Below are 22,952 nucleotides of genomic sequence, written 5' to 3'. Positions count from 1 at the left end.
GGGTGGCTTGTTTTGGGTTTTTTAAATATTTTTAGGTAGATGAAAATTATTATTTTAATGTTGGAGAGAAGAGAACATGGAACGTAAATGTCAAGAGGAGCTTCTGGCAAAGACATTGTACACAAACAGTTGTATGTTTTGGATACTCCCTGAGCATAAAACAGTCTAGAGCTGTTAAAGGAACTACTCCCAAGCTCTGTATTTATTTGTATCACTTTTAAAATTGACAAACTTGGAAGAAAAAAAAGACAGTTTATGTACTTGAAATGGTAGAAACAATAAGCTAACAATTACCTGTGAAGAAGTTGTTAGAGATGTATATAAAATAATTTGAGGATTCTAGACTGGCTTAAATACATAAGCAAGGAAATAATTTAAAAAAAATTGCTTTAAAAAAGCCTACAAGACAGGAAGTCACTGGTGTTCAGGTATGAGGTATGTTTGTGTTTGGCAGTTGATTTGACAAGATACACGGACGTCTTCGATCAGGACTTTGCCCTCTACCACAGTTCAAATGCTAATTGTGAAATGTTGACATGATTTGCAGTGGATCTTTTTAAATAAGTTTGGTTTAAACCAGAATACATAAGAAACGCAAGAGTATGGTTTTACTTATGTAATGCCAACTTCAGTGACTTGGACGAGGGAGTCAAATGTACTCTGTCCAAGTTTGCAGATGACACAAAACTATGGGGAGAAGTGGACACGCCGGAAGGCAGGGAACAGCTGCAGGCAGACCTGGATAGGTTGGACAAGTGGGCAGAAAACAACAGGATGCAGTTCAACAAGGAGAAATGCAAAGTGCTGCACCTAGGGAGGAAAAATGTCCAGCACACCTACAGCCTAGGGAATGATCTGCTGGGTGGCACAGAGGTGGAAAGGGATCTTGGAGTCCTAGTGGACTCCAAGATGAACATGAGCCAGCAGTGTGACAAAGCCATCAGAAAAGCCAATGCCACTTTATCGTGCATCAGCAGATGCATGACAAATAGGTCCAAGGAGGTGATACTTCCCCTCTATCGGGCACTGGTCAGACCGCAGTTGGAGTACTGCGTGCAATTCTGGGCGCCACACTTCAAGAAGGATGCGGATAACCTGGAGAGGGTCCAGAGAAGGGCAACTCGTATGGTCAAGGGCCTGAAGACCAAGCCCTACGAGGAGAGACTAGAGAACCTGGACCTTTTCAGCCTCCACAAGAGAAGGTTGAGAGGCGACCTTGTGGCTGCCTATAAGTTCATCACAGGGGCACAGAAGGGAATTGGTGAGTATTTATTCACCAAGGCGCCCCCGGGGGTTACAAGAAACAATGGCCACAAGCTAGCAGACAGCAGATTTAGATTGGACATTAGGAAGAACTTCTTCACAGTTTGAGTGGCCAAGGTCTGGAACGGGCTCCCAAGGGAGGTGGTGCTCTCCCCTACCCTGGGGGTCTTCAAGAGGAGGTTAGATGAGTATCTAGCTGGGGTCATCTAGACCCAGCACTCTTTCCTGCTTATGCAGGGGGTCGGACTCGATCTATTGAGGTCCTTTCCGACCCTAACATCTATGAATCTATGAACTTTTATCTGTCTAAAATATTTTAACTTGGATCACAAGGTAGATTACTCTGAATATTATCAGTTTATTAAAAATATGAAGACTGCTTACAGCTAGTTGGTGCTAGAACACATTATTACCATCACACTGTCCTTTTGCCAGCTTGCTTTATCCACCTGCTAAATTTTATTTTTAGGCCCCATCTTAGCACTGAGATCTGCACAGGGAGTCTATGCACAGCAAAGTGTTTAATAAAGGAAACTGCAAACACAGTCAGCCCCTATGTAAAGATTTGTTTGCAAGAGAGACCACTTTTATAACCATTTGGGGAGGACTGTTCTTTATTTTATATTTGCATTGGACTTAACACAGTGAGATTCTTACCTGTTTGGTAACTGTATCACCTGTTACATATAAACACAAGTGCAGTATTAAAGTTATTACTAAGCTGTAAAGGCAGGAATTAATTTCCCATGGTGTGCATAATTATAAGCATATGCAGACATAAATTATAAACAACCTAATAGTTCTAGAGGTAAAAAACAAAACAAATAAACCACCACTTACATGTGAGGTGTAAAAAAAAAAAAAAATTATTCTTTTACCTTAGCATGTTGTAAGATGAGTGTCCTCTCCTGCTGTTCAGTTTGCATAATATTGAATAACATGAAGATGGGTATAATGAATATTCATGAGAACAAAATATATACAAAAAACTTGAGAGAGATTGTTGATTAGCGCAACATTCAGTCTGTTTTGCATGCATGTATTTTGATAGTCTATGTGGGTTTTTCTTCTTGCACTTGCAAGCTCTTTGCTTTTTAGAAAAAAATCTGCATTTCAGAAAAGAGAATATAGAACAATGTATAGGTCCTACACGAGCTTATTTAGAGAGCCTCTATTTTAGCCCATACAGTCTACCCAGAGATGACTGCTCATAAGTGAGAAAATTAGTATTGCAAGAAAGTAACTGGAGAAGATAACTGGGCTTTATTAGGAAAAACTCCAGAAAAGCAACAGCATTGGCAAGAATAAACCTGAATCTCAACTAATGCTAAGTAAGGTATATCTAAATTACTATCCTTTCTAAAAAAAAGTTTAGAGTAGTAATGGCATTCAAAATGGTGATGAACTGAGCAATAGGTGTTTATATAGATGGTATTCACTTAAGGTGTTCTAAAGGAGGGTGAATAGTACCCAGGATCCTGGTATCATGGCTACTGCAAAAAGATGGAACTTAGTGCTTTTTGGATGTGACCCCTGGTAAGTTAATTGACTTCTACTTGACTCTATGACCTGTGCTCTGTATATCCTGAAAGTGTGATATTATGCTGCAGAGTCTCTTATTTCAAGAAAAAAATGTTTCTGCATTATGTCAAACACTGAAAAACATGAACAGAAAGCAAGTAATGTTCACTTATATTTGTAAGGTGCCTGATACAGCCCAAGAGGTGTGAAATACCTAGGTAATCTCTCTCTGTTCCAGGGATATCTCAGTTCTGTAAACACCAAGTTTGGCATTTTCCAGATCATGAGGTTGCTAACTGTACTGTATAGCAAGGCATCTGCTATATGCTGCTACTTTTTCTAGGGTCTGCCTGTAGTTTTCCCTGCAAAACATGGGTATGTGCTTGTAGCATTCTTGATAGTAGGGAATAGGAAGAGCCCAGCTAGCAGTAAAGGCAAGGAAATAGCAAGAAAAATAGGCAGGCTAGCTGGGTTGTATGGAAAACAGTATAGTGACCAGTGATTAAGATAAGCTGGTGCTAAGATGGTATCCCTCTGATACATGAGAGGTTTTGAGCAGCAGAGTAAAGTTCTCATAGAGAATGTAATGAAGAACACTGTTCTGAGCTGCTGGGGTAGAAGGGATGATGGTAATGAAGATTGTGTGGGGTGTTTGTTTTTATAGACACACTGGGTTGATTCTGCTGTGGAATTCTAGAGTATACAGAATCCAAACTGACATACATTCACTTAGTTGATGGTGACAAATTGATTTTGGAATAACAGCTAGTGCAGTTACAGCCCCACCAAGCAGTATGCAGATAAAAGGAAAGGAGGCAAGATTGATGTGCTGGTCTCATGGACAAAGAGACCAGATAAATATGTGCTAAGATGTGTCTTGTTAGTCAGAGCATCTGTAAGTAGAGCTTAGACTTTGTCTGATCCCTCATCTTTCCACTGATCAGAGACAAAAAACCACTTCATCCAGCTTAACATAAGTGTCACTTGCACAGCTCTTATCAGATGCATTTGTGGCATTGTGTATCTGACTAATACTGGAGTTAAGCACGTGGCTCAGAAAATAGGTAGGATCCTTCTGCTCACTGACTGCCCTGGTGAAATAAGGATGTTGCACCAAGGATACAGTCCAGCATTAGGCTTTAATAATATTAGTAGAATAGAGCGAGAATGTCAAGGCATTATCCTTCTTCTGAAATGGAATTGGTATATAGCAGTCTGTTGAAAATACTTCCTGGGTATGTGCATGAACTCTTTTTGCTACTAGAAATTAACCAGCTCTGTTTCTTATTAAGCTAAAGAATGCCTCCAAGGGTCAAGCAACTTTTTTATAGCACTCCTTTAAAAAAAAACAAACAATCCCTGCCTAATTTGTGAAGCTGGAATGAAGGATCTTCGTTTTCTGCCTACTTTTGCTGGCCTGTGATTCTCTGCTACTAACACCCTGTTTAACTACTATTATTTCTGCACTGTCCCTGCTGTTAGCCAATTTCCTGGAGTGATTTTCATGTGACTTATTTTTCTTCCCTTAGCCTTTTTTGCTGTAGTTTTCAGAGTGCTTTTCATCTAGCTGGGTCACTTCACTCCCATCATTGCATAGCTCTGCACTGCAAAACAGTTGTTTCATGAATCTTTCTAACTTCCCAGCCCAGCTATGTGCATAGTAAGGCTGCTCCAGCTAGTACTTATTCATTTGGAACTGTTGCTTATAGACCCTCTCCTAATTGGCCTTCTCCTCACTCTGAGAGACTTAAGGAAGTGAAGTGCTGGTCTATATTGACAAGTATGTTGCTGGTGCCATGAGGCCAAGAATTCTAAGCCACTATTTACCTCAGTTTTCAGAACAACAGCAAGTTGTAATAGCCTTGAGACCCAAATAAATGAATCTCGGCAAAAAAATGCAAGTATTGTGTCATATAACTGGCACTAGACCTAACTGGATTGGAGCAAACTGCATCCGTTTGCCAAATGCTAATCCACCATACGTTGTAATTCCATCTTGATAGGCAAGTAGGGGGAGCAGCTCCTGCAGTAACTTGCTCTGAGTATGTCTGTTCCCTCTCCCATAAAATAGAAGGATTGGAAGGAACCTCAGGATATCATCTAGTCCAGCCCCCTGCTCAAGAATTATCCCCGACTAAACCATTCTGCTCAAGTGTCAGTTTAACCTGCTCTTAAAATCCAAGAACGGAGAGTCCAGCCAACAAAGATCCAAACCAGGACAAACTGAAGGCTTTATTGTTTTTAAAAAGGTGAATCATTCACAGTGCATTTAGTCCCCCAAAGACATTTTTAAAATGTTCCAGTAATGCATTGTTAATTGCAAAATGATAGCAGTTAAGGTGCTGCAGTTGGCACAGGAATTCAGGCAGTCTAGTGCCCAACTTCTAGGTGCTGCAGTTGGCTAATGGCAACTTCATCCCAGTTGGGTGTATTTTGGAGAGAACCTCAGCACATAACCTATGCAAGGTAAGTGTCTAAGGATGGGCAAGCCAGAACAAAACCTATGCCCTCAAAGCTGGCATAGTACCTACCCCTGTTCAGGGATTCTCAGCCATGACCCCTTTCCTAGAGTCTTGCCTAAGCCAAGTTGGTCTTTATAGTTGTAAAAAACAAACAAAAAAACCACCTCTCCCCATCATGCCCAGCAGTCCAGTGATTTAGGCAGTATTGCAGGGGCAGGTAAAGTCCAGCCCACTGGCTGGATAAGGCCTGCAGCAGACTCCATTTCCCAGCAGCCCCTGCCCACATTGCTGTGGCTAGTTTCCATGGAGACTAAAGGAGCATCAGGGCTGTGACAGCATGGGGCCAAGATTTCCATGGAAACCAGTCCCAGCAGCACGGGCAGGGTGCTCTGCTGGGCAGGGAACTGTTCTGGAGATGGGATCTTGCAATGGTGACAACCTGGTTCTGGACCATGGCAGAGCTGGGATCTGCCCACCCCCTGGGCAGGGATGGCAACTCCGCCACAGCTCCAGACCATACCATCACCATCAGATCTTGACTTCGGCCCCAGAGCACCTCCCTGTCCAGCCATACACCCTGCCAGTGCTGCTGGGACCGGTCTCCATGGAAACCCTGGCCACATGCTGTCATGGCCCTGCTGCTCCTGGAGTCTCCATGAAAACCAGTTTCAGCAATGTGGGCAGGGGGTGCTGGGAAATGGAGTCCAGCCACCAGCTAGATCCACCATTTTGCCCACCGCTGCTCTATTTAGATGTAAGAGCCCTGTTTTCAAATTCTCACCACCTGATCTGAGAACAGGTCTGTTGTCTGCAAGAATACCCTACATTCCAGGATGATCAGTATTCTGGATGGGTGTCAGTCCCTCCTGTTGAACTGTTCCAAGCCATACAAATATCAATTGAAGTACAGGCTGCTCTCAACTGACTGTCACAATCACTGGGCTGTAAAGTTGCTCTTGCTCTCTCTAAGCCAATGAATATTCAGTATACGAATAAAACAGCTGCAGCAGAAGGGAGATTCATCCAGACTACCTAGTAGTTAGTGCACCATTCTGGAATGTGGGAGATAGAGATTTGAATTAAATAGATGGCAACTGAGTACTCAATCTAGTGAGTGGTTGGGTAAATTGCATGCACTGGAGTTTCTGGAAAAGTTTTGTCCTGTGTGAGGTCTGAGTTGGTAGGTGAATACTAAGAGCAGCAAATATATTAGGCCCCACATGCAAAATACAGGGAAATGCTTAGTTCAAAACCCGATTACAACTTGGATGCTAAGCAGTGTGGTCACATTAGGACTCCCAAGTATTAAACGCCAATAGTTTTACTGCGATTGAAAGGTTCTGCCAGCACTGAGTAGACACAATAGTGCCAGGCAAATAAAGCCTGGGATTGGTGCCTGAATATAATTTGGTACAGCTTTATTTTACTGCATTTGGGTCACAAGATATATTCCACAATGAAATGCATGGTAGTATATGTTTATATTTTTCATATCTTTATTCAGGCTACCATTAATCTGTTCTTTTTTCTTAGTTTTCTTTTAATATCTGCCAGAGGCCAAAGTGACTTGAGGATAAATCAAATCCAAAATAAAAAATGTACAACTACTTGTGGAAAAAAGTGAGTAGTTTGGCCATAACCTGATTATATTAATCTTCATAACAATCTACATTAAATTTTAAAGACCTGTACAACTGATGTAGTTCTATTGCTGCTAACAATTGTGGGTACAATAATCAAGAACTTAGTACACTGATGTTCCTGTGCAGGCTGAGGTGCCTGTTCAGTCCTTACATCAATACAAGCATTTGATGCCACAGAGCCAGATTTCCTGACAATGACATGGTTAACAGTAACCTCTGTCAAGTCAACTATTAGCAGCTGTTATGATTCAACCCTGGCATTCATGGGCCACTGAGAAAGGTCAGTTTACACTTGTCTTTTTCTGCTGCTTTTGCTGCTGAAGATCAAGTGTTAACCTTGAAGAGCTTGAGCTTTTCACATTTCAAGTCTTAACATGAAAAAGGGGATGTCCACAACGGCTGGATACTTAATCTTTGACAAATCCTGAAACCAAAGGGGTCATCAGAAAATAAAATGCCTATTTACATTTAAGTAAAAAGCACAGTAGTCAGAATTTGACAAACTATGCCAAAAATAGCTTCACCCTCCAATTTCAGTGCTAAGACAGACAATCATGACCAGCACTTAACATATGTATTTTTAAATGGCTTTACTCATATCCAGGAATCATTTAGCTAATTTGATCTGTATCTGGGAAGGAAATTTAGCACCCATACAGTGTCTTATTTTCACTTGCATCTTATTGTTTTTGGTTTGTTTTTTTTTTGGGGGGGGGGGGGGTTGGTTGATTTTACAATGATATTCCCTATCTAATTAAAACTCAGTTACAGCATTTCCTAACACAATGCCATGCCACAGAAAGTTGTTCTGCACCGCTGCTGAAGTGGAACTAGAATAGTGAAGTAAGAGTTGCATTTATGGAAGGGTTTTTTTTTTTTTAAAAAAGAAGGAACCACTTAAAAAGGGGGGGGGGAAAGAGAAGTGGTTTGCATACTGTAAGTGATGAGCCTTCTTTTGGTGCCACAGACCAAGTGTCTCTGGGCCTAGACTGCTCCCCAGCTTTAATCTATGATGTAGTATTTGTGCACCTCCTTAATTCAGTGTCTGTGACAGAGAGGACTGCCCTTTCTAAAAATAAATCAGCCATGTGTCATTTTTTGCTTCCAGTGTAATACAATTGCTTCTAAAAACAGTGAATTAAGAAACAAGCTCTAACGTGTGAAATATGTATTCAGAAAAATGAGAATGCAAAGTATTGTGTTAAGTGCAGCTTTTATAATCATGTTCTAATCATTTTACATTTTACCACAAAATGTCTGTTCTTTGATTTTTCTCAAAAGGAAACCTAGGAAATCATCTTTTTTGTTTGTCTTTTTGTACAGCAGAGTAAGACTGCAGACCAGAAATGGACTTCCCACATGATGGTTCAAATGAAGTGTAGCAAGTTTTCATCATAAGGCAAAATGAGAAGTTATCCCATCATGTCACAGAGGACTCTTCCTTTCTGGTGACATGGTAGATCCACGCTTTTAAAAATTGTAACTTATCTTAAAAATTAAAAACCTGCTATTCTGTTCCCCTTTTAACTGTTTGAAAGAAAAGGCTCTTTTCTAGCCTCTGTTCAGTATTTCCGTTCAGTCTTGTGATTAGATCAGGCATATGCATGGTTTCTGAAGCAGCTATGGCAACCAGAGATTGTATCAAGTGTCAATCAACTGTAATCTACTGATCTGATTAGAGGCCTTCACAAATGTTTGGTGACGGTTGCAAATAACAGCCAAGCAGATAGGGATGATGCAATAGCCCACAGTTTTGGGGTCAGCTCTTGTGCAGGAATAGAGAAACAAAAACATCTGTAAGTAGGGTATTAAAAATATGATAGTCCACAACCAAAAAGGCAAGGACAGCAGTCGTACTTTTAAGGAGTGCATCCATGTGGTTCCTTCTTGTGGTTCCTCAGGGTGTTGCTGAATGTGCTCCAATGCTAATTTGTTGTATGTCTCATTGATTTCAAAGACATAGTAAAAAGCCGCAGCACTTGCCAGCAGATACAACCCCACACCAATCCAGCCCATCCTCTGGCGGAAGTTCATCATTCTCCATGCTCTGCACCTTTAATAAAAACAAAACATCCATTCAGTATGGATTCTGGGAGAGGAATATTTAGATGTAACCCAATCTGTTCATAAGCTACCTAGCATGATAATATAACCACAACAACTGCAAGTACATCCGGTTTGGGGGTTCTTAGCCATTAGTAAAGAGTTAAGGACTGCTGTATCAGCTGCAGATTAACAATACACAATTAGCCAGTATCCTTATGCTTAATTCTGCTATTAAACTAGAATGACCTAGCATCTGCTGAAGACTGGATAATGGGCTACCCAACAGAGGCTCAATCTGAACAAGGCAGAAACAGACTGGGCAAAACAAAACTGACTGACCAGCAAATCCCTTGTCCTCTGTGCCTCAATTTTCCTATCTAGAAAAGAAGGGTGGTCACATACTAGCTTCCTTTAATAGGAAAAGTGCTACTTAAGACAACTGTTTTCAACCAGCTAGAATTGTATGAGTGCCACTAACTGACTGGCCATTTATTGCTAAAATGGGGTTAAAAACCAAACTTAAGAAATCCTATTAGACACCTTGGGTTTTCAAGGAATGCCCTGAAAACAAGCAGCTATGTCAAAGGACATCTCTTTCTATCTGCACATGTAAGGTAAACCTAAAATACTGGTTTCATATATTCTATCTGTATTTGTTCGTGCTTTTATCACTGAAACTGAACTATTGGGATGTGTCCTACTTAGCACTGTGCATAAAATCCAGAAGCTGAAGCCAGTCCAAAATGTGTCAGCTGTCTGCAACCCAGCATGGGAAGCACATACCACTGGTGTTCCACACTGTAATGGTTTCCTTTGATCATTGTAAGCATTTCCTTTGATGGTTACAGTTCTAACTAGTTTGCGATGCTCCCTCTCTTCTCAGACCATTTCTGCCCTGGTAAGTGAAGCTGCACAAAACGTAATACTTTCAGAGAGAAAAAGGAAACCACTTTTTTCCCCCCCTCCTCCTACAGGATAGAGGGGATAGGGGGGAAAATGTTCTTCTGGGATTGCCATAACCAGGATTTGTTCTTCTAAACTTGCTACAAAGTATACTCCTTTTTTCCTATAAAGAAAACAGAATGAACTCTGTGCAATAGATCTAAATAAACAAGTGGCAGTGGTTTCAAGTAACTTAATAAAGCTGGATTCATTATTGGAAGTTAGATGCACTGGATAACATTTTTAGTGCTTGTGTGCATGTGTATATACATACACATCTGCATGTGTGAAGAATAAGTGCATAAAAACTGGTATCAGAATAGATCAATATTAATAGTTTTGAAATCATAACCTATGTACTTGTGTCTATGGCCTGTACCCAGTCTTGGACAGCAGTGTACCTCCCCATCCCTTATAAATTCTCTCTCAACCCTGCCTCACTAGGAAGAACCTTGACAAAACAAAGTGGGGAAAGTTGCTCTGGCCCCAGGCTGTTCTTGTTGTGACTAGAAGGTCCATATCTACAAACAAAACTAACCATTTTTTCAGGGTCTATTAAGTTATGTAAATGCATAACTTATACTATTTGGGTTGGTCTAATAAAAGATATCAAAAATTCACCCAAGGAACCTTGTCTGCCTAACTTATACTATTCAATTCTGTGTTTCATGCTAATATACTGGATGCAATTTTGGATAATTTTAAACAAATAATCCAGGAAGTTTCAAAAGCTGTTAATCTACTAAATAAACTCTGTGCTAAATTCCAGAGTACATGTTTAACCAACAGCTTTGTGGCAGTCTAATTTTTTTTTTTTAAATCAGGAATTAGATATTTTATAATTGACTGTTGGCATTTTCTTTAAAATAAAGGCAAGAAATTTACATAAGAATGCAAATATTATAACCACATCATCTATGAAGTTTCAGATTAATTCTAATCTTTAACTCAAACCACTTTAGCTCTCTTTTTCTATATAACATGGAATACAAGCAAAAACATCAGCTTCACTTCTCAGTTAGATTAGAAAATGAACAGAGGTTAGTCCTTGAAAAACTTAACAGTGATTTATTTGTTTACTTACTTGGAAGTTCCTGCATTCCTGCCTTTCTTGTGGAAATTTATCTTAATTTAAACTGCTCTATAGAAATTATATTCCAATTCCATATGCCTTTTCACTACCCATAAGACCACAACTTAACTACTTACTGAACACCATGTGACCATGAATACTAGTCATTTCCGATCATGAGTGTTAATATCACATGGTGAAAGAACCCTTCACAGAACTCAAGTCACTACTTTCCCCAGAGATCAAGCTACCAAGGACTGCCAAATCCAAATCCAACCACCTGTAATTCAAGCAAGACCCTAAGTCTGCATCCTCTGGGCACACAATTGCTGTGCTAACAAATACTTTCTTTTTGCACAATTATGTAACGGCAAGGGAGACATAAGCTTAATACAGGTATTTGCAAGATGTTGCTCCAAAGAAACAAGCCACAGCCGTGTTAGCTCAGATTACTTGGTAATTACACAAGACGTGTCAGAGATTCAATTTAGATTTACAAGAGATCCATGATGGCTAAGTTTCCTTTCCTACTAATCCTTCCACATGCAAGGATTTGCCCTTTGTGGGTTTAAGTACTGTACTGAAGTAAGGTGCCCAAGGAGAAAACTAGTTGCCAAATGCTGTTCCTACTGGCACCCGGACGCAGGAGGCCCTGGTGCTTTTCACAAAGGACGCCAATAAAGTAACGCTTGTTACAGAGCTCTAAAACAGTGGTTTTCAACCTTTTTTGTACCACAACCCATTTGTAAACGGTGATGGCCAGTCCCACCCCAGTACCCCTCGCTCCCAACCTGTTGCCTGCAGTGTGGGGGGCAATGGGAGGCCCCAAGCAGCCCCCACAGGCTGGAATTCTGGCAGCCTGCGAGGGAAAAGCCACCATTTTCCACATTTCTCTTTTAACAGAGAATCCATTTTAAAAGTTTGTTCACAACCCTTTCATACGTTCTTGCAACCCACTTTTGGGTCCAGACCCACAGGTTGAGAAATGCAGCCCTATAAGTCGTTGCTGAGAGGGTGCTGCCGCACGTTTGCACAAAAGCTAGAGAGAAACCAACTCCCGAGTTGTGACATTTTGAGGCACTAACGTGGCTGGCTCTTTTTTATGGCCAAGGGGTCATTTTTGAGAATTACTTTGCACGTGCGACCGGTGTAAACCCACTGTGCGAGCCCCCCAGCGAGCCGTGCGAGAGGGACTCGGCACGTGGGGCCAGCGAGCTGCGTGCGGCCGGGCCCGGGGCAGCGGCGCGGCGCGGCGCGGCGCGGGCAGCAGGCCGACGGCCAAGCCCAACTCGGGTCCGCAGGCTCCCGCAGGGCCCGAGCCGGCTACAGCAAGGCGATGCCCGCGCGGGCTCCGGGACCGGGCGCTCCAGGCGTCTCCGGTAAGTGCCCCGGCCGCACGGTGAGGGACCCCGCACGGGCTTCACGGCACCGGGTCCCTGCTCCCCCCGCCGACAGCCCGTCCCGGGCTCACGGCTCCGTCCCCCGCACCCGCGCCTCCTACCTGCCTCAGCCGGAAAAGAAGGGAGCTGAAAGGCGGCGAGCGGCCCGCCCGGCCCCCTCACCCCGCCCCGCCGCGCCGGGAGGGGGGCGGAGCCGCAGCCCCGCTCGACCCCTGCCTTCGGCGCCGGGCAGCTGCCATCTCCCTGCGGCGGCCGCACCGGAACCGCAACACTTCCGGGTATGAAGGCTCACTACTTCCGAGGCACTCGGCTCTACTTCCGGGCCGCGGCCTTATGCTGACTGCGCCGCGCCTCGGCTGTCTGCCACGTGACTGGCGGCGCCAGGAGGGCGCTTGGCGGGCCGCCATCTTGTGTGGGGGCGGGGCCTGACCCCAGTGTAGCCGCGCCGGGCCGGGCCGGGCCGGGCTGTGAGCTTCGCCGGCGGCTGCGAGCTGCAGCTCGTCCTGAGTCTAATGTGTCCGTTCTCATTTGACACCTCTCTCCCCCCCTTTTCCCGCGCTGTGGGTGAAATGGATTTGAAATCATGGGACACATCTACACGTGCATTTTAATATGCATTAGCCTACTTTAATGCGTATTAAAGCATCATAAAAAAACCGTGCTCTTTTGCTAACGTGCATAATGGAGGTACTAATTTAATGCACATTACCTAAAGTGCATTTATGAAGTGTGGAGGTGCCCATGGAGCCCTGGACAGTGTCCTTCCCAGCTGGCCCTGGGAGTGCAGCAATGCACTGGCTGCCAGCAACCTATTCTGCTGTCCCACGTCCTGCCTCCTGAATCTGTAAATGAAGGGAGAAGGCTTTTTGCAAAGGCCCTCAGCACTGGTCCCAGCCGCGCCTCCCCCAGCCAGCAGGGGGATGCCAGGTTGTGTGCAGGTGCCCCTGGCCTCTGCCGTGGGCCCTGGCAGGGACAAACACAAGGGGGCAATTGCCGAGTGCCTGCACGTGCCCCGCACCTGGAGTTGCAGCTGCTGCCTGACAGAGGGGCTATAACGATCCCAGCTGTAGGGACATGGAGCCACTGAGAGGAGCAGATGGAGCCTCCAGTTGTTATCTCCATTGATTTCCCCATTGCTCATTCCCACCCCATTGAAACCCACCTGGCTTCTCTGACTGGCTCACTCACCACCATGGCGCCCAGGTACCCTTCAAGGTTATGTCATGTCTCATATCGGTGCATTTGCAGATGTTCAAGATCGCTTAGGGTTATAGAGGTAGGCACAGGTTCCAAGCACGATGACCCCAAATCCACATTTCTTCCTCAGATAAAAGAAGGGGTATAGGTTGTAGCCATGTTTATCTAAGGATATAGACAGACAAGGTTCTTTCAGCAAATCTGATATCTTTTATTAAAACAATTAAAATAGTTGGAAAAAATCTTTGAAAGCTTTCAGGTACAAACACCCTTCTTCAGGCAGCCTGAAGAAGGGTGTTTGTACCCAAAAGTTTGCAAAGACTTTTTCCAACTATTTAAACTAATAAAAGATACCAGACTTAGCAACTCGAAGCATAATTTGACTTTTGTACCGCGCTCCAGAAGTGGAACTTGGAAACCTGAATTAGGCACCTATGTTCCATATACAGCAAATGGGGAGGGCTAGGGGCGTAGGAATAGGTTTTACAACAGTCAGAATGCTGAATGGGGAGACACCTAAGCTAACAAAAAGGAAATACCAAAGTGGGGCATCTGAAATTGCACCTTTCCCTTCACTTTGGGGCCTATCAGAAGGCTGTAGTTATGCATCTCTGTTAGCCTGGGATTCCTAGTACAAAATCTGCTCCTGTCCTTGGACATCTACATTACCCTTTTGCATAGGAATGACTGCCTGACTCTGTTTTGAAACAATATATCAACTAGAAAACAAATAAGAGGTGCAAATGGTAGCAATTGTCATGGCACTGGTGTTATCTTTTATGTAGTACCTTAGAAGCTAGATCACTTCTTTATGAAGTGGGAAACATGGGTTCAGTGTCTTCCTCAGCCTGATAGGTTCAAATCCACATTTCAAACCTCCCAGAAGTGAGTCCCAATGGCCACAATCTGAACTATCCTGAATTAGGGCACTCTCTACCTTTCCCATCAAAGTTGTGCCACTGTGCAGAAAGGAAGGCAAGATTCCTGGGTCAAGAAAAATAATAAGACTAGAGACAGAAGTTACACATAAACCCATTTAAGTGATCAGCAACTGGTTTAAACCTATAACAGAACATAAGTTTAGTGCACATAAATCCTCCCTAGCTGGAGCACTATTACTGCTCTGGCCGGCTGAGAAGGCAGGTAGGGGACTGCAGGCACAGCAGCATCTTCCTGGCTTCCCCCTGCCCCACCCCACCTCACCGCTCAAGCAGGGATCCCATTCCCTTCTCCCATAGCACGGACCCCAACTGCACAGATGCTAGCCAGGTCATGGTCACACCACCACCTTGCTAGCTAATGCTGGGAGGTGTCTATGTGTGTCTCCAATTTCTCTGGGACAAAAGCAGACAGAACAATGTCTGCTTAGGACTTTTTGGAGCTAAGCAATAGGTAAACTGGTAATGTTCTTCTATTCATTCCTTGGAAAAAAGCTGTTTAAGAAGAGCTTGAACTAATGAGAGAGGCTTTTGTTTTCTTGATGGGATGATAAACTCTGTGTTATCAGCTCCCTGTTAGCTTGCTTGTCTGTGAGTCTGCTGCAGACAGTATAAAGAAGCAGAGAGAGGGAGATTGAAAAGATCAGTATTGTCAACAGATGCATGCATTGCACACAAACAGTCCTCCCTACCCACTGCACCCTTGCCTCAGAGTGCTAGCCGGGGGCCAGGGTTTGGCAACGCTCTTGCCCCTTGAGCAGTGAGCTAGGAAAAGCCCAGCAAGGACTGCTTCCCCCTCCCCCTCCAGGCATACTGCAGCTGAGGACTGTGCAGGTAGGGTGGGGGTTTAAACCCCTCCCTAATCAAAGCGTCTTGCCAGGGCCTGGCCATGCCCCCCCTCAGCTCAGCAGTGTGGAAGGGAAGGGAGGGCTGCTCTAGCACCCCCTGGCTTCTAGCTTAAGCCACTGCAGGCATGTGCCTGTATTTCTTGATTAAAAAGTGAAAGTCTATCCACTTGCAAATTGGTTCAAGCTCTGCAAGTTAGACTAACCTGCAAAGAATGAATCAATTCAGGCTTGGGCTTTTTGAATGTCTGTCGCTAATCTAAAAGACATTGGTCAGCATAGTGGGCTGAAATTGTGTAGTCCTGGGTTCTGGTCCCTGAAACCACAGTTGCTTCTTATTGTTATCCGCTAACTGAAAATTGCAAAATGCATTAATAGACCTAGGAGTAGGAGCCAAAAACCAGGACCTCCCCATCCCAACTGAGTGTCCTAATGGCTAGGACACAAAGCCATGCTCCTTTTGCTTGCTCATTGTCTGGACCCATGAATCGTTTATTCTTGACTGTGCAGTGGCACAGCTTCAACAGGAGGGGTGGAGGATTCCCTGACCAAACTAGCCTATTACAGGACAGTAGGGCACTCTTTTGGGAGATGGGACCTGTAGGTTTGAACTCCCTCATACTGAAGAGAATACTGAACTTGGGTGCCCCACTTTCTGGGAAATAGTCTATTTTATTACTGGTGTTCACCACCATCAATGTCACCAGCACAACTATCATCAGCTGTATTTCAAAATGTGCTTGGTGCTGAACTTGCAACTGTTCATGTATGTTAAGCAAGCTTTTGTTTGTGGTATCTTTTATTGAACCACCTGAATAGCTGGGAGAGAAGGTAGACAAGCTTTCAGGCACAAAGTGCCCTTAGGCATGCTTTGAGCACTACTATAGGGGCAGCACCCTCTGGGACTTAGTCACAGGAATGCCTCCTTTTGAATCTCAAGGTACACTAAGAGGCATACATGAGACAGGCACCCGCATGTTCAGTCCTACCAAGATGGCACTGCCTTTGGGCCTGCACAGTACCAGACCTTTAGCACCTAAGCAGCTGAAGTAATAAAAACTAGGCATCACTTGACAAGGAGTTGTAGGGGCTTTAGCAAGCAGGTGAAGTTTTGTAGTATGTAGTCTCACAGACTTAGGTGCCTTAATTCCACCTGAAATATGCATTAGACACCTTAGTGCTTTTGAGGATTTGCCTGTAAGTGTCTAGTCATGTACCGCAGGGGGCACTAGGAGCTTTGATCCTGATTTTAATGGAGACCATGTCTTTGCAAATAATCACTTGGACCTTTCCATGTAAATTCACATGGACATATTGAAATGTCAGTAACAGTAGTGTAACTGGAGGGGGGATGAGGGGAGGGCAACCGTAGCAGCAACCCCTGGCACCACCTTTGGCCTGGGACACAAAAACAGTCACTGTCACAGCTCACAGTTGTCTATGCCTACTAGCAGGGCAGCAGCCCATGCTATCTGGTTCATTGCCACTGCCCAAGGCACAGAGCAGCCCTGTTATGCCTCTGGTCAGTAAAATACCGGAGTATACACACTTCTTGCTGGGGCAGATTTTAAAGTGCACAGCAGCCAGAAATTAATACACAGCAGAAGCCTCTTAACACACTATGGGCCTCTTAACACACTATGGGCCTGTGGTCCTTATTCAGGCCAAACTCCTAATTATGTATTTCTTTGAATGTAGTCTGACAGCATCCTTATGAAGTCCACTAGATGGTGCTCAATACCACAGGAAAGTTTGGTTGTCATCATTATATAACACCAAATGTAAACCTGACTTCTACATAGGTTAATGACAATTTTGTTGCTGATTTCAATGTTGACATTTTTTCACAGATATGGGTAAGATACTATGTATCTTTTCTCACCATAACAAAATGGCAAAAGTTCCACACTTTGTCAAATCTGGCCAACCCAGCTATGAAAAAGATGATTCCATTATTGATTTAAGTTTAAGAGGATTGGCCTACTCTAAATTATGCTATCAGACTTCTCATTTTGGAACTGAAAGAAGATCCAGTAGACTGCATTAGCCTTTGGCCGGTAATAAGGGTTAGCAAAAAGTTCAAGATCAAGAAAAGGAAAGTTTAAACAGAAAATCAGGAAAACACCTTAACTGTGAGATTTGTCAGAGTACAATAATATATCAAGTAAAGTAATGGACATACAAAATGGATTTAAAATGGATTAAGCCCTAGAAAATGCTTTGCCAGGAACAATACTACACAAGGACTGTCTAAATCAGGGGTCAGCAACCCCTGGCATGTGTGCCGAGAATGGCACGCCACCGCCAGCCTGGGCTTTATGCAGCTGCTGCCAGTCACGAAGCCCGGGCTGCACCCAGCAGGCGGCTGGGTGGCTGCAAGCAGGCCAGGCTCCAGGGTTGGCAGGTGCACATGTGCCTTGGAACAGATGGTGGGGGAGCAGCCTGGGGCAGTGCAACCCCAGCTTCTCCCCCACTGCTGGCACTGAACTGATGACTGGGCTCCGGAGCCTGGAGCAGCTGTTTGTAACCAGCCTGGGCTCTGGGCAGTTGCAGCAGGCTCCACAGCCCTGGCATCAGCTCCATGCTGGCAGCAACTCTACATGCACCTCAGAGCGGACAGCGGGAGGGCTGTGCAGCCTCAGGCCCTATCCCCACCGTCCGCTCTGAGGCGTGCATGCACCTGCCAATATGGAGCTGATGCTGGAGCCCAGAGCAGCTGTTTGCAGCCTCCCAGCTGCAGCTGGCCCAGGCTCAGGTAGCTGCTGCCAACCATGTGGCCCAGGCTGCTTGCAGCAGGGCTTGCAGCTGAGCCTGCCTGACTTCCACCTGCTTTGAGCCCAGACCCCCACCAGGATGAGGCTGACGCTGCTCCTTGCCAGGAGCACCACACATTTTGCCGGCTTAGCTATGTGGGGTGGGTGGTTGGGCTGATGGGCAGGCTCCAGGCCAGGGCCCTAGCCAGCTGCACTGCAGCTTGGGGACTGGCTCCCCGGGGAAGCCCAGGGGCTCTGGTGGGACCAGGGCATTGTTGGGTCGGACTTTGTCCAGTGGTCCAGGAGCCCAGCTCTGTGCCCCTGCACATCTGGTTCTGTGTGTCTGTGCGCGCACACATGTCTGGTTCCAGAAGTGTGTGTGCATGCATCTGTTCTGGGTGTGTTCTGGTTCTCTGTGTTTGTGCACGTGGTTCTCTATGTGCATGTGTCTGGTTCTCTCTCTGCTCTCCTTTTTCTTTCTCTCTCTCCTGTTTCTTTTGTCTCTTTTCTCTCTCTCTCTTTCATTGCAATATGTTCAACAAAAAAGGAATACACAACAACAAAGGCAATATTTATGACTATTAAGTATACTAATATGCAGTACATCTTGCCATGTACCCCTTCCCCCCTCCCCCCCCCAATTTTGTTTTTCTGGCATGCTGGCACTCCAGCACCTTCCAAGGTAGACATTGTGTTTTTTTCAGCACTCTGGCCAAAAAGCATTGCCTACCCCTGGTCTAAATGATAAGATTATGTCTTTTCTATCTATAACACCTCTGAAGCAAAGATTTTGGTGGTCTATGACCTGCATACCTACAGGCTGGGGAACTCCCTTCTCGTGAGTGCAGAGGCAAAAACGGATCTTGATGTCATTATAGATGCCAAAATGAACATGGGCTGACAGTGTGGGGACGCGGTCAGGAAGGCCAACCGTACCTTGTCATGCATCGACAGATGCATCTCAAGCGGGTCGAAGGAGGTGATCCTCCCCTCTATGCGACACTGGTCAGGCTGCAGTTGGAGTACTGCGTCCAGTTCTGGGTGCCACACTTCAGGAGGGATGTGGACAACTTGGAGCGGGTCCAGAGGAGGGCCACTCACATGATCGGGGTCAGCAGGGCAGGCCCTACGAGGAGAGGCTAAGGGACCTGAACCTGTTCAGCCTCCACAAGAGAAGGCTGAGGGGGGATCTAGTGGCCTGTTACAAACTAGTCAGAGGGGACCAGCAGGCACTAGGGGAGTCCCTGTTCCCCCGAGCACTACCAGGAGTGACAAGAAATAACGGTCACAAGCTGGCAGAGGGCAGATTCAGACTAGACATCAGGAGGCGCTACTTCACAGTCAGGGCAGCTAGGATCTGGAACCAACTTCCAAGAGAAGTGGTGCTGGCTCCTACCCTGGGGGGTCTTTAAGAGGAGGCTAGACGAACACCTTGCTGGGGTCGTTTGACCCCAGTACTCTTTCCTGCCATGGCAGGGGGTCGGACTTGATGATCTGCTCAGGTCCCTTCTGACCCTACAACTATGAAACTATGAAAAACTGCCAGCTACCTGCACCTTGGAAATGTATAAAAAAATATTCAAAAGCCAATAAAGCTGTCAGAGGTACATCAGAGGTACATCAGAGCATTGCTATGAGGCATGATGCACCTGCTCCGTGTGAATGACACCCTGGCAGGGCTGCGAGGTAGCCACCCTCATGTAGTGCAGGTGCATACCAGTGAGCTCTCTGTCTTGGGTCTGCAGAGGAAAGTTCTAGAGCATTCAGTTTATCTAGAATCAGCTCACATTAAGGAAGTGGGATGGGTTGGATTTGGACATATATTCATGAGAGATGAATCATACAGAGCTACCACACTGTATTTTTTTCTGAAAATAAATGTGTAAAAGGCAGAATTGTAGGTTCCCTGGGGCTTGCCTGGTCCCTCACTAGCTCCCCCAGTACTGCTGCTTTTTGTCTCAAACAAGCTCTTAGGCAAGAGTCATCCCTTGATCCCTAAATGCCTTTCAGTAGTGCAGTAAGGAATAGAAGCAACTGTAATGAGACCAGAGCACCGCTCCAGACCCAGTCAGCCTCAGTATGGGAGGCAGGTTAATTCACTCTCTGAACAAGTGCCACCTGCAATAAACCCCAAGCAGTGTCCTATAGTCTGCTGGTCTGAGTGGGGCAATTTGAGCAGCCAGTCCCCTGAAGCCACTAGCAATATCCCCTACCCACTTCAGCTGTTAAAAACCAGCTCTGGCCTCCATGCCCTTGTCTGGGCAAAGGTGAAAGATCCTGATCTGATCCCCTGTGTGTTTCTTTCCTGGGTCCCTGATTTTCACTTCTGGCTCTGACTCCAGCTTCCAACTCTGGTAGGATCCTTGGCATCCCCTGATTCTGGTTTTCTGCTCTTGATTCTAGTTTGACCTCCAGCTCTGTCTTTCAGTATCTGATCCTGGTTAACCTGAGCTTACCCTGCCTCTGGCTCCAGCTTTTGACCCCAGTCTGTCCTGACTTCAGCTAGGCTTTCCAGTCCCAGTTCTGGCACCAACTGATAAACCAATATGGATTGCACCTGTGCCTCAGGTTCCCATCCCCTAGATCAGACTACCCATGCCCCAGTCCCTAACACTAACATCAATCACACATTTGCTATCTCTTCCTCTCCCTTGTGGGAGATGGATATCTACTGGACAGCACTGTAACAAGAGTTGGTGCCTAGGGCAAACTCTGCATGTGGGGGCAGAGGGGGTTGGTGCGCAGATCTGAGAGTGGGGCTGTGGGCTGGGAACTGTGGGCTCCAAAAGCAGGGGGCGGGCAGGATGCGCAGCTCTGAGCGCAGGGGGGTCTGTGAGCAGGGCTGGGGCCAACACAGGTTCTCGGAGTAGGGGGAGCTGGGTTCTCAGAGGGGGATGGAGGCTGTGGATGCTGAAAGCAGTGGAGGGGGTTGGACCCTGAAAGGGGGGGCAGCAGCCCAACCACCACTAGGAACTCCTAAACACTCCTGGCTGAGCCACTGCTGCTGTCACTGCATATGCTCTGGCTATTGCTCTTAAAGCAACAGCAGCAGGGACTGTTTCAGAGTTCCCAGCATGGGAATGCTGTTGGGGTGCAGGCTCTGTGGGTAGGAGGGTGATTCTGGTGCCCCTCCTGACTTGGCGCTGGGGGCAGGTGCCACTCTCACTCACCCCTAGTTATTGTACTGTTACTGGACTGTCTTGCTTGGTGGGGAATTAATTTTCTTTTCTTTTGATGTTGTTAACAAACATGTTCCTGTACATTTGTTAAAGGAGACAAAGTTAAGAAATGTCTTCCATTTGAAGCTGCAGATGGCAAAGTTTACGGTGATCCTTGGTTTTAAAAGGAGTTTTTCAGATTCAGCAGCCAGAAAGCAACCAGTCATGTTCTGAAGAGGTCCACGTTGCCAGAAGAGAGTAACTATCACCCATCCTAACTACTTGTAGAAGAGGGCAGGGTGCATCTTGCAGACTAACCTGTTCAGAGAGTCATAAGTTTTCATAGCATCTGATGAAGTAGGCTGTTGCCTATGAAAGTTCATGCCTCTCTGAACAAGTTCATTTCTAAGATCCCCCCTGCCTTCTGCTTGACTTCAAACTAACACAGCTAATTCAGGTGGTATTTTAGATATTCTGGGCCTAAGTCACAGCAAGCCTTGAAGATAAAGACTGAGGCTTTGAACTTGGTATTCAATTCAGAGCATAGGGAAAAGGTGTGATGTGCTCATGGCAGGCTAAGGAGATGTGCTGCAACATTGTGTACTAGCTGAAATTTCCTAAATGCTACAGGTTCATGACTGTCTAATGCTATAAGTACCTAAAACAGGATCATCATCTGCTAGGATAGGTAAGACTCCCCTACACAGCCAGAACTGATTGATGCATCTCCAACTGGGGTTTTTCAATGTGAGAGCTAATGAAGAATTGAATGAATTGACCACTTCTTGGCATGTGCCTTCAACCAAGTAAAACAGCATCCTGGCTAAGCCTTCTTTGGTATGGTTTCCATTGTCCATGATTATCTAGCTCTGCTCTGCTCAGGTTCAGCTCTAGCCAGCTGCTCCTCATTTATGAGCTAATCTTTTTTTCCAAGCACTGAGCAGTCTTGGTGGTGGAAGCATGGTCATACATGGGAATGGTTAAGAAGATCAGACTGGAGACAAGACTGGCTGGGTAGGTTGGACTAGAGATGACCTCTGAAAGTCCCGGAGAAGCAAGCGATGAGATGTGGCTTTGTGGGTTTGAATCAGCAACAAGCCTGGGTATTTTGCCACCATTGCCAGTAAGGTATAAGGTAGGTCCTTTATGAAATAGTGTGTAATGGTCTGTAAGTCAGCATAACATCCATTTACTTTGGTTCTGGTTTCTGTTTTCAGCTTTGGAAGGCATCCAACAGCCCTGCTTTTCTCATGACATCCAGGGAACCAGACAACTGCCCTGCACTTACGTTATGCTATGGAGTGTGCCATGGGATGGCCATTTACACAATACATAGAGTCTTCTTCCCATTCAAAACACATCCTACATCTGTTTGTTAGGGGTCTTTGTGAACCCCACTATTGCAAACCTGAATCTAAGACTACTAAGCAACCCCTTTCCACAAAGTTGTTTACTGGATCTATCCTCCTGGGAGGTTTATAATAAGGATAGATTTATTGCTGTTATTAATAATAGTAGCTTAGATTGTGGCACTGTGTAAAGTCCCCAGAAAAGGATTCAGTCTTATGTATGGTATGAACTGGACAGTCATGATAAAAACTTTCCCCAAAGAGCTTATGCTTTGAGAGCAGGAGATAATAGAGCAAATAAAAATGTGATCACAAGATTAAAAGTGCAATGCTCCCAGGCTATGATAAGCAGAATATTCAAGA

The 22,952-nt window shown here is 45.2% G+C and overlaps 1 protein-coding gene across 2 annotated transcripts; it reads right to left on the bottom strand.

The window, feature by feature from the left end:
- Positions 1 to 4,991: 4,991 nt before the first annotated feature.
- LYSET (lysosomal enzyme trafficking factor) lies at positions 4,992 to 12,641 on the bottom strand. Of its 2 annotated transcripts, none has more exons than XM_059723186.1 (2): positions 12,455 to 12,641; positions 4,992 to 8,942 (listed from the first exon to the last, which is right to left on the bottom strand). In XM_059723186.1, exon 2 carries the CDS (start codon positions 8,924 to 8,926, stop codon positions 8,531 to 8,533), a length of 396 nt encoding a protein of 131 aa, XP_059579169.1. In that variant the 5' UTR covers positions 8,927 to 8,942; positions 12,455 to 12,641; the 3' UTR covers positions 4,992 to 8,530. The 2 variants fall into 2 exon arrangements, with proteins under 2 accessions (XP_059579169.1, XP_059579168.1); XM_059723185.1 differs by having other exon boundaries at positions 12,451 to 12,640.
- Positions 12,642 to 22,952: the final 10,311 nt, after the last annotated feature.

Source organism: Alligator mississippiensis, chromosome 2 (assembly GCF_030867095.1).
Source record: "Alligator mississippiensis isolate rAllMis1 chromosome 2, rAllMis1, whole genome shotgun sequence".
Taxonomy (NCBI): domain Eukaryota; kingdom Metazoa; phylum Chordata; order Crocodylia; family Alligatoridae; genus Alligator; species Alligator mississippiensis.
This window is presented reverse-complemented; position numbering and strand designations above follow the sequence as displayed.

Coding starts and splice junctions, on each gene's coding strand:
- LYSET (XM_059723186.1), bottom strand. CDS start 8,926: ATGATGAACTTCCGCCAGAGGATGGGCTGGATTGGTGTGGGGTTGTAT.